The sequence below is a fragment of the Aythya fuligula genome, chromosome 2, assembly GCF_009819795.1.
Source record: "Aythya fuligula isolate bAytFul2 chromosome 2, bAytFul2.pri, whole genome shotgun sequence".
Lineage (NCBI taxonomy): Eukaryota > Metazoa > Chordata > Aves > Anseriformes > Anatidae > Aythya > Aythya fuligula.
In genome coordinates this window covers 86,104,474-86,119,073 of record NC_045560.1, presented here as the reverse complement: position 1 = coordinate 86,119,073, position 14,600 = coordinate 86,104,474, and the positions used below count along the sequence as shown (strand labels likewise).

The window sequence follows — 14,600 nt, the reverse complement described above, 5'->3', positions numbered from 1 at the left end:
CTGGTCTGGGAACAGGAGGTTGCAGGCAAGAATGCTCTTTGCCACACAGTTCCTGGGGACCTCACAGGGTTTCACACAATGCCCAGGCAACTACTGGGCACAGCTAACCACAGATTTTCCTTTTCTTTTTTTAAGTAAGGGAGGAACAGTTCAAACAAAATGTGGAATCCTTCCCTCCCACCTTCTTCCGTCAACCAGGGGAAATGAAAATAAGCTCTTTTGAAAAGCTTACCTTTGTTGTATATCCTGAACATAAAATGAGAAAATCTGTTTTTAAAACTGAAAGGGAACTAAATTAGTAAATCACAGGAATTTAAACCATGTTTGGATATTAAGAAAAAAAAAAAAAAAAGCAGCTGGACTATCCCTTGCAGTAGAGAGAGAGATAAACACATTTTTCTTTAGTTGACCACATATTTATACTCTTAACCACAAAGCAGCAATGACCATGATTTAAAAATAAGAATAAAAAACAAGTGCTAGGCCAATGAGTGCAGAAAACTTTGTAGAAATAGTTTTGGTGGCATGTAGAGTCAATAGGTATTCTCCCTTTTTCCTGAAGAAGTTGCAAGAGTAGAGATGAAAACCAATTCAAAAAGGAACAAAATGTGAGGAAGAAAATGAACTACCATCATGCAGTCCTGTGAAGATGCTGTGCATCTCCTGAATGCCTGTGGTTCCTCTTCACTCAGCAGGAGCCAGGATTCAGCAAAAGATTTCAAGTTCTTCAATGCAAAATTCCAATGTGTTTCCTGGATGCTGATTCAATGGCATAGTTAAAATAGGACATGAATGACCTTATTGGGTTAACTCAGGATCTCAGAAGTACAGATGTTCAACACATAAGTGTCAAGTCCTTAATCCTGAGGAAATTTAGTCTCACACTTTGCAATTTCATGAAATTTTAATATATGAAAATAATACTGTTTATCTGTCGAAGTCTGGAAAAAATAATCTACATTCACTCTAAGTTTTCTTTATAAAGTAAAGCAACAAAGGCAATTATATATATATATATTTAAAATACAATGTGAAAGGATTAGCATTCTTAAGTTAATTTTAATTTGGTGGTTTGCAAGTACTTTGCAAGACACATTTGATTTTCTTCTTAGCAGCAGGGATAAATAAAGCTTTTTCATACATTATAGCAAGCTTGTCCTTCACAACAGATCCACTTTCCAGTTCACAGAAATGTGAGTCTTAAATCCCAGCAACACAAAACTAAATTAATCTTAACTGAAGTCCATTCAGCACATTCAGTTTCCAAAGCACATTGACATACGTGATTAACTTCCACAGACACAGAGAATGCTGTAAGCTATTCTGAAGCAAAAGATCTTTAATGCACTGAAGTTATGACCATAACTTCAGCTGTATAAAAGCCTTCTGCTTCTAAAAAAACCAAAGGTGGACATTTCATACTTTCCCAAGACTTTTCTTAATGAAATATCCCACTAATTTCTGCGGTCTCTGCTGGTACTCCACAAGTATGTCATGTGAGCTGCTAATCTGATCCCCTTCAAGACGATTCAGAAGAGTGACACACACTACAGCAGCTAGAAATGAAAAGACAGGAATGAAATGAACAGATAGGAATGACATTCTGGCACTTCAACAGTCCAAACTGATAAACATTTGAACAAACAGCTATGAGATGAGAACATGTGATAGAAAACAAACCCTAGAAAACAGTGTACAGTACCATAAAACACTACAGGACTAGCATGCTATGGATGACATTAAAAAAAGTTACAAAAATTTTAAGACAACTGATCAATACATTAGCAGAGCAAGAGCTCTTAGGCATCTCCAGATACTCATTATACTCACAACTCATGTTTTTCTAGATAGGAATTATATTTCGTAACTATCCAGGGCTTGACTGGTAGGAACTGATCAGAGAACTGTCTGTTCTAGCAGATATTTGCTGCCCACTGTCATCTGCCTTACCCCTAACTTGAATTCCTACACTGTAAATCCAGGAGCCAGCAGATAAACTGTTTCAGCATTTGTGGGAGCCTGGAAAATAGATGAGGATCTTGTGGATTATCTCAGGCTAACCTGCTACTTTTTGATAACCAGAGCACCAAATCCCTCCCTTCACTCAAGCTGATCTCTACTGTTGTTCTTCTGTACCTGGGCTTCTGCTGGTGACAGTTTGCAGAGCATGAACATTAACACACGTTGCAAACTTCCAAAGTACAGACAGCAAAAAGGAGCGCGCTACCTAATGGATTACTGATACCATGGGCTAGATTTTTAACAACTCTCATGTCAGTTAGAAGAGAAGGTGTTCAATATAAGCATCGGCCTTTTTCCTTATTTTTGTTAATTTCCTTCTCCTTGTACCTAAGGAAGTTTGAGAAACAAAGATGTTTTGAATTAGCAGATTCTCTGCCAAGGAAAGTGAGAGACTACAGTTAACATGGTAAGTGAATAGATGTTGTATTGCATCATATTTAATTGTTTTTTTTGTTTTTTTTTTTCTCTTCACCAAAATTCACTGAAAATTAGCTTATGAAAAAATATTAAAATCTCATTTTATAATTAGGAATGGTTTATTCATGATGCTTCCAAAGATCTTTAACTATTTAGGAATTACAGCTCTAAGTCTACACAAAATACATCAGTTTTCAATTTGATATCATAGAATCATAGAATCATAGAATATCCTGAGTTGGAAGGGACCCTTAAGGATCAGGGTGTCAAGAGTCCAACTCTTGACACCGCACAGGTCTACCCAAAAGTTCAGACCATGTGCCTAAGTTCACAGTCCAATCTCTTCTTAAATTCAGACAGGCTCGGTGCAGTGACCACTTCCCTGGGGAGCCTGTTCCAGTGTGCAACCACCCTCTCTGTGAAGAACCCCCTCCTGACGTCCAGCCTAAATTTCCCCTGCCTCAGCTTAACCCCGTTCCCGCGGGTCCTGTCACTAGTGTTAATGGAGAAAAGGTCTCCTGCCTCTCGACACCCCCTTACGAGGAAGTTGTAGACTGTGATGAGGTCTCCCCTCAGCCTCCTCTTCTCCAGGCTGAACAGGCCCAGTGACCTCAGCCGTTCCTCGTACGTCTTCCCCTCCAGGCCTTTCACCATCTTCGTAGCCCTCCTCTGGACACTTTCCAACAGTTTCATGTCCTTTTTATACTGTGGTGCCCAGAACTGCACACAGTACTCGAGGTGAGGCCGCACCAGCGCAGAGTAGAGCGGGACAATCACCTCCCTTGACCTACTAGCGATGCCGTGCTTGATGCACCCCAGGACACGGTTGGCCCTCCTGGCTGCCAGGGCACACTGCTGGCTCATATTCAACTTGCTGTCTACCACGACCCCCAGATCCCTCTCTTCTAGGCTGCTCTCCAGCGTCTCATCGCCCAGTCTGTACGAGCAGCCAGGGTTTCCCCGTCCCAGGTGCAGGACCCGGCACTTGCTCTTATTGAACTTCATGCGGTTGGTGATCGCCCAGCTCTCCAACCTGTCCAGATCCCTCTGTAAGGCCTTTACGCCCTCATTTGAGTCCACAACTCCTCCAAGTTTGGTGTCATCAGCAAACTTGCTCAAAATACCCTCTATTCCTACATCCAGATCGTTTATAAAAATATTGAAAAGTACCGGCCCTAAAATGGAGCCTTGAGGGACCCCACTGGTGACCGCCCGCCAGCCTGACGCAGCTCCATTTACCATAACCCTTTGGGCCCTGCCCGTTAGCCAATTGCTCACCCATCGTATGATGTTTTTATTTAGCTGTATGGTGGACATTTTGTCCAGTAGGATCCTATGGGAAACCGTGTCAAAAGCCTTGCTGAAGTCCAAAAAAATCACATCAGCTGGTTTCCCTTGGTCCACCATACGGGTGATCTTATCATAAAAGGAAATCAGGTTAGTTAGGCAGGACCTACCCTTCACAAACCCATGCTGGCTGGGACCAATGACTGCTTTGTCCCCCAGGTGCGCCTCAATAAGTCCAAGAACCAACTTCTCCATGATTTTACCAGGCACTGACGTGAGACTGACAGGCCTGTAATTGCTAGGGTCTTCTTTCTGACCCTTCTTGAAAATCGGCACAACATTTGCCAGCTTCCAGTCTACCGGGACCTCTCCAAATTCCCAGGATCGTTGAAAAATAATTGAGAGAGGTTCCGCGATGACATCTGCCAGCTCTTTCAGCACCCGGGGATGAATCCCATCCGGACCCATGGACTTGTAGGGATCCAGGTGGAGTAGCAAATCCCGCACACGTTCAGGGTCAGTTGGGAGTTTGTCATCCCCACCGTCCCGGTCCTCCAGCTCAGGGCACCCTGGGTCCCGAAGCCCATCATCGGCATTGAAGACAGAGGTAAAGAAGGCGTTAAGCGTCTCTGCTTTGCCTACGTCATCGTCTGTGAGGAGACCTTCCCTATCAAGGAGCGGCCCTATGTATTCTTTAGTTCTCCTTTTTCTATTTATATATCTAAAAAAACCCTTTTTATTTTCTCTCACAGACACAGCCAGCTTCAACTCTAGCTGTGCTTTGGCCACTCGAACTTTGTCCCTACAAACACGAACAGCATCCCTGTATTCTTTCCATGACGCCTGGCCCTCCTTCCAGTAGCGAAACATGTATGAATGTATAGGAAGTGATTAAAATTTTACATATATGAGAATCAGCTGCTTGATTAAATTAAACAGGTGCTTCCAGCAAACTTCAAGAACTAAATGAATAAAACAAATTAGTTCTATAGGGTAATTAGGTATTTTTATGATTTGTGTGCTTGCCAAGGGCTGGAATAACAAATGACCAGGCCTAAACTATACAAGAAATATGAGAAGCAGTTTGCATAAGATTTGAATACATATGACACAAATCAAGCAGTTACAGTAACAGAACTATAACCAGAGATGTTTCATGCAGAAGGTCTATTAAAGCCACATTCACAGTTTGTGCCAGAAATTGCCAGCACTGCAGAAAAAAAAAAAAAATCCTCTAGCTTGAATAAAGCAAATTCATGTTAGCTTACCTCTGACACCACTCAGATTGCACATTGCTGCAAAGACAGAAGATTCCATCTCAATGTTTCTGACGCCAGAATCATAAGCCGCTTTCAAATATTGCAGTTTCTCTTCTTCATTGTATAAGCAGATTGCACCATCCAACCTGCCCTGTCCTGCAAAGCCATTTTGGAGAAATTTTCAGATTGAGGACGTCACAGAACAAATTCAATTTCTAAAATACCCAATTATTGCAGTTTCCCCTATACAGTGTCCAGGCTTTACTGCTATTTACTACTACTATCTTTTTCACATGCAAGAGAAATAAGACGAAGTGATTCTTAGCTATTTTTAGAGTTTCTGTGTATTACTTGCATTTTTTATAATATGACTCACAGTAACTTAATTGGTCTTCTCCATCTTAAACTGTCAAATTCATAAACAGGAAAATGTAACAAGTAGTTTCTCCCACGTGAGACGTGTCAGAACTCTGCAACAAACTACATCTCCTTTAAGTTGTACAGAAGTGCTGCACTTTTTCCTGCATGTTTAATCATTGCCTAGAAGTACTGCCAGGCCTCAAAATGTCTTTCTGATAGTACCTTACAAAGGAAGGAGGTGAGGAGTCTCTTAAGGTAAATAGTGAATACTAGCACCATTCTTTGAGAAAATGTGTTTGTTCAAATTAAGACTAATGCCTACAGATAAAATGGTAGCACCTTACCTACAGTATAGTTAAATGACACAGTGATTTACACAGTATCCTTTTGTTTTCAGGAGGTGTATTTCTAAATTAATATCCCTGAGCTTTTTTTCAGTTCTTGTTTATGTACTGAGAACATTCCTGATGCTATTTTTTTTTTTTTTTAGGTGTTGCTTGGCCTTGCTTTTTGTGTCTGAAAAGATACACAAACTGACATTGTCTGCTTCTGACCCACCTTGTAGACTAGTAACAATGTGTGTTCCCCTGCACATTGCACCCTTAGTCACCTCACACTGCCAGTAACTGCTAGAGAAAGCAGTATCAGGTGCAGTCTACAATCCGTTCTCGCAAGATTTGGAAGATTTTTATTAACAGATCTGGGAGACCAGAAAAGCAATTGAATGTCTACATGCTAATTCATAGTAAGCCTTGGAGGTTTGCCTCTCCTGTGTAGCAAGACTGACACAACTCAGCTAAATATTGTCTTCAGTTGTGCATGGGAAACAAGTTTCAACATTTCCTTTAGGGAAAAAACAAACAAACAAACAAACAAAACAAACAAAATTTAGATATTGAACTAGTTGGGAAACAAAACAAAACAGATACAAGTGACTCCTCTTGTACTCTTGGACGCCTCAGTAAATTTCAGAAATTTTATGACAGACATACCTAACTGACAAGTTCATGAAAATTGTATAGTGGACTATAAGCATTTCAGAGGACCTGTTTGAGGTGAGTAGAATAATTCCCCACAAAATTAAAAGTTTGATACAGCAAATTGCTAAGCACAGTGTTTGATTTTAAGTATATTAAAACATTTGTTAATTATAGTCAACAGGACAGCTCAAAGCGTGGGATGTGGTATTTTCATTGGACTAGAACTTTAATGTTAAAATACAGTTCAGTAGGGATTTGTTGCTGCTTACCAATATGCTGCTGTTGGCCTGTTGCCAGCCTTACCTTCATAGAAATCCAAAGTGCACATAGTGTTTCCAATGACTGTATTGAATTCATTGATTTCTTTACTGCACTGCATCAGCTCTTTAGCTAGCTCTTCATCTAGATTCGTGCTGCGAATTATGGTTTTTCCCAGAACAACCTGTTCAAACTGAGGTTTGAAGGTGGCATCTACAGACTGCCTAGTGATAACCACTGAGCCTGGCTCCAGACCTGCAGTAAAAAGAAACAGACACAACTGCATAATGTAGTTAATGCTTAGTTTCCACAGACGTGAAAACACACATCTCGACCCTATCCTGCTTCTTTTAAAGGTGCCCCTTAACTCACAAAGAGTTTTTCTTTGTGCATGCCTAACTGCTTCAGTTTATTATTGCAAATATTTTTGAAAGAATGAAACTTTGACATTTTCCTCTTAGATTTTTTATCTCTGTTATTTCATATAGGGCAGGAATGTCCTTCTCACTTTGTCATATCTCTTCCATGCATTTTGTCTATCCAGAGAAGCTGATACTACCTTTCCTTGCAAAATTATAGAAGCAAAACAATTCATTGTTTCATATGGAAGGACAATTAGGAACAGGGAATAAAAGAAAAGATACATGATTAAATGTATTCAGTCTCCTGCAGACAACTGTTTTTACCATAAATCACTGACTTTCAAAGAGACACTCTATTCCCCTACATTCCTATATCCCTACATTCTTTGGTTTGCAGAAAAAATGAAATCAAGAGGGGAAATACCTATTCCACCCGAGGTGCCAATGCGAATAAGCGTTATGTTGGAACACTTGGCATGATACAACAGTTTGATCAGCTCGTGCAACATGATTGATATAGAAGGAATGCCCATACCGTGCTGAAATGAAAGCAGAAATTCATGTTCGACATTCACATAGACAATGCAAAATACATATGGAAGAAGGAGTTAGACGATATCTCCCTCTTGATACTTTCTTCCAAATGTCTCTTAATTACCTCTGGCAAAAACCCTAACCTTATGGGCCCACTGAAGAAACTTTGAAAAACAAACAGAAGGACTCACACTGAATTTGCAGACTATGGATAAAGTTCAATATTTCTAAGAATCTTGAATCACAACCTATTTACATTCTCAAAATTACAATCAGTGTCCTTTCCTAAGGTTTCAAATGTCCTTCATCACAGAACTTGTCTTAAACACAAGAAAAACCCTACTCTGATTTTTTACCAACCTGAAATGTGGCTAGTTAAGCTAAAGGTTTTCAAAACACAATTGTTCCTATTTAGTCACAAAGTTCAGCAAGGTGTAAGTCCACCTCAACATGCTTAATAATGTCAGAGTGATACTACAGTTTTATGTTGTTGCAATTCAAGTGTGTAGTTTGTCTACAAATAAAGCTACAAGTTTTAAAATGAGTTGGCAGCACAAGTACCATGGAATACTACTCTTAAGCTAAGGGAACACATTTGAAAATGCCACTGTAGGTATTTAGCTCTGGATATGATATAGACATTTTTTCAAATGCCCCACATACATCAGGTGATCTTTTTTTCCATTATTCAGGGTAGTGAGTAGGGATAAGACAACAGTCAGTCTGCTCAAAACATTTATAAGGCTGTTCCTGCAACACCTCAGGGGTATGCAGAGGGAAAATAAGACAAGAAGGGAATTAGGGTTTTGGAGACCTGCCCTTATACAAGAAAGGGCTAGAAAGGAATTCTTAATTAGCCCATGGGACTATTTCGAACATGGCTGAAAACCCTCTAAAACCTGATTCTATTAAGTGTTTAAAAGGAATATGCATTCATATTTTCTGCTTTGAACTGCATCAAAGAACTGTGGCCAGTATGACGTATGTGAGGTATCTGGACACTTTTATATTCCAGTTCTGTGTTTGAATGGTCACTTACACTGACTGACAAAACAGGTCCCACTTTGTACATTGCATAACGGTCAGTTCCCGCACAGATGTTAGGATAGTCACCATCTTGGTCCCCAAGTCCCAGTTCTTCAGCTATGTAGGCAATAAAAGCTTTCATCCGTGAAGGACTTCCTCCAACACACACAAACTGTTGTGGATGGAATTCAACAAAACAAAATCACTTGTATGATTCAGGTTATCAAAGAACATGCAAAGATAAACATAAGTATGCAAACACCTGAAGTTAACACAAAACTATTCACAGATGTGGTTCTTCTCATAATTATTCTAAAAGGCCATTAAGAAAAATTATGAAAATATATATATATTTTATACAGCATCCAAAGGCTTCGTCCTGTTTAAATTAGTATAATAGAGATATTGACTTCAAAGCCTCCAAAAGGAATTCTACCTGTATAGAGACTACAGCATTTGTCTTTTCACTATATGAAGAGACAGCCAGAAACTATTATCCTCAATTGATACTGATAGTAGCAAAAACTTGCAAGTCTTATTTCCTTTTCACTCCTTCCTCAATTGGTGATATGCTGCCTTGTTTAATCTTATTTTGAAGACAGCTGTATTCTCCCTTCTGCAGAAAAGCCTTAGGCTTGCCGAATGAAATGCAGCTTCTTACCTTTACATCTCCAAACAACGCAGGAAAATCATGGGTACCAGTCCCAAGAGCAAAATGGTACAGGATGTCTTCTTTCATTTTCTCCAGGTGAGGGTTACAAAGATGGATCGCATTCCCTCTGTCAGGACAGCAGCATTGTGAAACATAGCAAATATACACAAAAACGTGTATAAAATAGATCCTAATTTTCCAAATTCAAGCAGTAAAAGTTGGGAAATACCACATCTAAGCATGTCTGCACTATCCTATCACACATCACATTAGGGAAATCCTAAATTTCATAACACCTTCAATTGCATAACGAATCACATCTGATATTGAACACTGCACAGATGCAATTGCTGAAGAATAGTCTAGGCAGCAGGAAGCATTTACAAGAGTACAAACTTTACCTTGAACAATATTAAAGGTGTGAACCAGTGCAGGGCATTATGATGAGCAGAGCAATGGGAATAGGACCAGGGAATATTCCATAGGCCACCTTACCACATTGGCAGTCTACAACAAAGTTGAAAAGCAAACTCTGACCCCTTTGTGTTTTGAGTGATCCTCCTAGCCACTTGAGAAGGGTGGGAAGTTTTGGGCATTGCAGACAGGCCCAAAGAGAATATCTGGCAATTTGGCTCACTGTAACTCTGTCATCCAGCCAGAAGGAAAGAATCAACATCCTGAAATCAGTAGCAAGAGTACAGAGGAGCAGAAATAGGACAGGAAAGAAGTAAATGGTAATCTGAAGCAAAGAAAAACCATGTAAGAGAAAAATAGTTTAAGAAAAAGGGAAAGAGAGGAAAATGTAAGAAGAATTCACTTCCTTTTAAGTTGCTTCTTCTAAGGAAGTGATACACCTTAAAAAAAAAAAAATATTTTTGAAGAATCAGGAAATGCCAAAGCAATGAGGGAAAACTGAACTATTTAGCATGTGGGAATTGCCTTCATGGAAAATTTGGTAGTGGACTAAGCAAGCTAAATGATTCATAAAACATCTTCCTTCTGTGCTTGATGTTTCAAGTTCAGTGGAAACAAGTAGGAAAGACTAGTCAATAATAACAAGCTAGAATAAAATACCAACCAATACTTCAAAGCAGTTTTTGAGAGATGAAATCAAGAACTAAATATCTTCCAGACACAAGAAGATGACTTAATAGCTTAATGAACGCTCGCTGCAGACACAGCACAGCTCAGCAAATTCAGACTGCTTTGTCAGAGGAGACAAACGAAAAGAGTTTGCCTGGAGTTTATGCAAAAAAAAAAAATAAAAAAAAAAAAAAAAATACTTTGCAGGAACAACTCTGGAGACTACACATAGGCGTTAGTGTTATTTTAGATGTTTTAGGTTATCATGTCTGTCTTCTAATTCTTCTCAGAAGGGCTGTGATTTCCTGTAGGTTCCATGTCTTTATGTACCAATCCTGTACAGGATGTACTAGATACCTTTAGAGGTCTAAAATCTGCTAGCTGCCCATACTGAGTTCACTGAGTTGTTCCTCAAAAAGCAAAGAAAATAGTTACAATCCCAAAGTTAAATCATTTCTGTTCTTGAAACTCTCTAGTGCCACTAACTACTCAGCAGCAGCCATTACAGCCAACATAATACACCCTGATCTACCCTGTTTGTCTCTGCCCACCACCAACTACTGCCCTCAGCAACCAAAAGAGCAGCCTAATAATGTGGGTGGTTCCTCTCCTCTCCTTCCACCCAGCTCATCCTCTTCTTCAAGGAAGTTGTAAACTCAGAGAAATAAAGAGTAAGTTACTGCACTTCAGCAAGGAGCAGACAGGAGATTGCCAGCTCACATGAGCAGAATTCCCAGGCTGCCCTCTCTGAATAATTCCTGTTAGTTAGGCATTGTGAGACTCTCCTCCCATACCTAATAGATCACTAATGCAGATGAAATAGCTGCCTGTGATGGTGTTTACTGAAATGGCTTTTAGGTACAAATAGGATATGACTTGAAATTGCTTTACAATTTGTTCTCAGACAAGCAAAAAAATATTTCCTTCATTATGAGAATACCAGCAATAAAAGCTTCTCTCCAGGAAATAAACTGGAAAAAGGCGAGGCCTCTGTTAAAAGCACTGAGAAAGTCAAGCGGTATGTGCCAACACCACTGTCTTCACGCCTGGCCTACACAGAGCTTCCTTCCTCAGCTGTGTCTATATTTTACCTTTTTCATCTCATATCCAACCAGCAATGCTCTTCAACCCAGGGTCTCACTGCAGTTACACATTGTTACTAGCTTGCACTTGTTATCTGTCCATCCAAATCTAATTGCAGACTTGGACCCTGGGGTAAAACGAGCAATAAAAGTAAGCATATTACTATCTGTACATGGGACCAATGCCCAGGATTTACAGTAGAGGCAAAGTTTGCCTGATAAAAATCTTGGGCTGTAACTCAATGGAACAGACAATTTATTCCCTCACACTGCTGTAAAGCAAATGTAACTACTGGGGGTTTAAACAGAACATGGATATCTGTGGACTAAACATGCGCATATGATTTTACTAAAAGAAGTTGAAAGTAAAGATGAGACAAAGAGATTGAAATTTTTGTTCATATTCTTCAGGCAGATAGGTCCAGCTATAGGCAGCAACCAAAGTCAACATTTCAACATGTTAAAAATCATATAAGCATCACCTATGCTAAGAAAAAATCACTGCCATGATAAATGAAAAAGGCTATCCAGAAAAGCACTCTGTGTAGATACTTGATCTTATAATCAATATTTGTGTCATATACTTTATCTTAAATGCCTGTGTAATGATTTTTACAGTTTGAGGAAGAAGGTAAGCGTGAACTTGGACAAGACAATTAATATTTGAATCTTACTTTGAAGACTGTTCATCTTCCTTTTTCTTCTCATTTGAGATCCCAGGAGCCATGTATGCTTTAACCTAGAATTACATTAAAAAAAAAAAATGCATCAATAACAGTGACAGAAACCTTCTACAGAGGTGACACTGGCATAAATATTAAAACCAAAAAACTATTCAGCCATGCTACAGATTCTCTAACTCTAGCAAAACGAGCATGTGCCGTTCCTACAGCTGAGCACCACCACTTCCAAAGCACTGACACCAAAACTAACCACCTCCTAACATAATCCCCACCTCACCACGACTTCTGCTCTCCAGTGTAAGCAAGACCTGGCTTATGGGCCAGAGAGAGGCAAGTCTCAAAGCTAGGTAGGCAGTCCTCCTCCTTCTATACCTCCCTCATGGTCAGCAATGGCTGAACCTGGTCTAGTCCCCTTTTACCTCTGCCTCCAGAAGGTCTCCACAGCTCATCTCTAACTGTCATATGCCTGAAAGCCGAGTTCCAGGAAACATCTTACTCATTGTATTCTCTTTGTCAAACTCCTCCTACTGATCATAAGAGCATTTCTATCTGGCCCAGCCTCAGGGTGAAGAAGATTAAACCAAATATGAGTCCCAGAAGGTCCAGCACTCTAGTCCATCATCCATCTTAAATATCTCTTTTTTCCTAATCCATTACCCTAACCTATTAAAAATAAATAAAATAAATTTCCCTTCTGCATTCTCCTTTACATTTGAATAGACAAAAGTATCACTGGGGCTTTGGTACCAATACGATGACAGACATAATTAGAGGATGATTCATTTGTTATTATTTTCAGAAGCGACTAAGGCTACGTGCAGAAGTTGGTTCTTTCTGGAAATGCCCTAACAGGAAGTCTTGAATCACAAAGTTTTGCTCTACCCTCCTTTACCAAGAGCCTGACAGCACGTAGCTACCAGAGGCAGGTTCTCAACTCTTAAAGCCCCGGGGATGACACCATAAGGAAACAGAAAGCAGCCAGTTTTGCAACAGGATTGCAAACAGGTGAATTTTGAAAGAACCGAAATACAAAAAAAAAAAAAAAAAAAAAAAAAAAAAAAAAAAAAGATGAGGTGAGGATGGCATGTTAAAAGCCACTGAATTAAGGAAATGCATTTGAATTTGCAATGAATTTTATTGAATGAAGTTAAACTTCACATTTACTAGATGCACCGAGCGTGTATCACAATCTGTGTGAAAGGAGGTAAAGCATAAAAATCACGTTTAGAAAAAAGCGGGCATCCTTGGGGCTGCGCGACAGGTGTCAGGAGCTTCGGGGTGCCGCTGCTGGGAGCAGCACAGCGCTTCTCCAGGGCTGTGCCTCCCCGAGGCGCACCAGCAAGGGGCCAGGACACGGCGGTGAAGCAGCGAAGCGATCCCTGCGTGCCCACGGCAGACGGCCGAGGATGAGGAGGATGCTCTTCACCTGCCGCCTGGCTTTGAGCACTGTCGGCAACGTCCTCGAAATGGCCGCCCGCCTCCCTCCCCCCCTCACCTGCCGGGAACCGCGCCGAGCCCCGCGGCCCCCCCCCCTCCCCGGCCGCTGCCGAGCCGCCTCCCGCCGGCCCCGGCCCCAGGCGCCGCCCCGAGGGACCCCAAGGGTCCCCTCACGGCAGGAGGCGCCCTCACAGGTGCGAGAGCCGGTGAGCGGCGCTTTCTAGCCTTCCTTCGCCGCTTGTACCCTTCCTGCCCGGCGAGTAGGCTCGCCTGCCCAGTACCTCAGCGCCTTGGCGAGGAGTGCCGAGGAGGAAGGGAGGCAGCCGGGTGCCGCTGCTCGCCGCTGGGACTTCGCCTCCCGGCAGCGATCCCAGGCGTGTGAAAGCCAGGGCAGCACGCTGGGGGGGAGGCCGGTGTCAAAGCGGAGCCCGCTGTGTGGTTTTGAAACATTTCCGTGGAAGCAGAAACCTGAGTCAGCCGGCCACTGCACCACCTAGTGATAATGATGTAATACTTGGAGTAAAAGCTGTCGGCAGAGCTGCAGCCCCGCACGTTTGAAACAAGTTCCGAGGAACCTGGAAAAAGAGACTGAAAATACTCTTGCCTAACACTTTCACTGCTCCGTCTTAAAAATCGGAGACTTGACTGTTATGTATAATCTATGAAGAGAGACGCGGGAGTTCTTCAGTAGAAGATAAACTTGTTTCAGTTTCTGTCTTGAATCAGTTGTGTTATACTAAGTGTAAAAGGATTAAAGTATTATCCTTTTCTGTCAATTAGCAAGAAATCTAAACCAAAAACAAACAAGCAAAAAACTATAAAGCAGTCCACAAGCACAAAACTAGCATTGTTCTCACCATAACCAAATACATTAAGCCCAGAATCCTGAAACAATTTTTAAAAACAGTTTTCCTGTTCACACTGTAGTTTGTCATAACAGGTAATTCTTGGGAGATTCTTCTGTACATCTGGGGGCAAACACGTTGGGCACAAGACATTGCCACAGTGTATTTATCACAACATCACGTGTTGGGACATTTAGAGTCAAACCTCTTAATTTCATATCTCATACCAAAATACTTTGTATGGGAATATAAAAGAGAGAAATCCCCTCCATACAGACGTGTTTCTAGCCATGAGGTGGAGGTGTACTAAAAT

General features: G+C 41.0%; 1 protein-coding gene across 3 annotated transcripts; it reads right to left on the bottom strand.

Moving 5' to 3' along the window:
- Positions 1–998: 998 nt before the first annotated feature.
- UPP1 (uridine phosphorylase 1) lies at positions 999–13,891 on the bottom strand. Of its 3 annotated transcripts, none has more exons than XM_032182699.1 (8): positions 13,724–13,891; positions 11,997–12,061; positions 9,167–9,284; positions 8,519–8,677; positions 7,370–7,484; positions 6,629–6,838; positions 4,995–5,141; positions 999–1,556 (listed from the first exon to the last, which is right to left on the bottom strand). In XM_032182699.1, exons 2-8 carry the CDS (start codon positions 12,047–12,049, stop codon positions 1,417–1,419), a joined length of 942 nt encoding a protein of 313 aa, XP_032038590.1. In that variant the 5' UTR covers positions 12,050–12,061; positions 13,724–13,891; the 3' UTR covers positions 999–1,416. The 3 variants fall into 3 exon arrangements, with proteins under 3 accessions (XP_032038590.1, XP_032038589.1, XP_032038591.1); XM_032182698.1 differs by lacking the exon at positions 13,724–13,891 and adding an exon at positions 12,425–12,505; XM_032182700.1 differs by lacking the exon at positions 13,724–13,891 and adding an exon at positions 12,278–12,379.
- Between the last annotated feature and the right edge of the window lie 709 nt (positions 13,892–14,600).

Coding starts and splice junctions, on each gene's coding strand:
- UPP1 (XM_032182698.1), bottom strand. CDS start 12,454: ATGAGCTGTGGAGACCTTCTGGAGGCAGAG. Junction 9,285..11,996: donor GAAGATGAACAGTCTTCAAA/GTAAGATTCAAA, acceptor CTGTCCTGACAG/AGGGAATGCGATCCATCTTT. Junction 5,142..6,628: donor CACTTTGGATTTCTATGAAG/GTAAGGCTGGCA, acceptor ATGGCTTTGCAG/GACAGGGCAGGTTGGATGGT.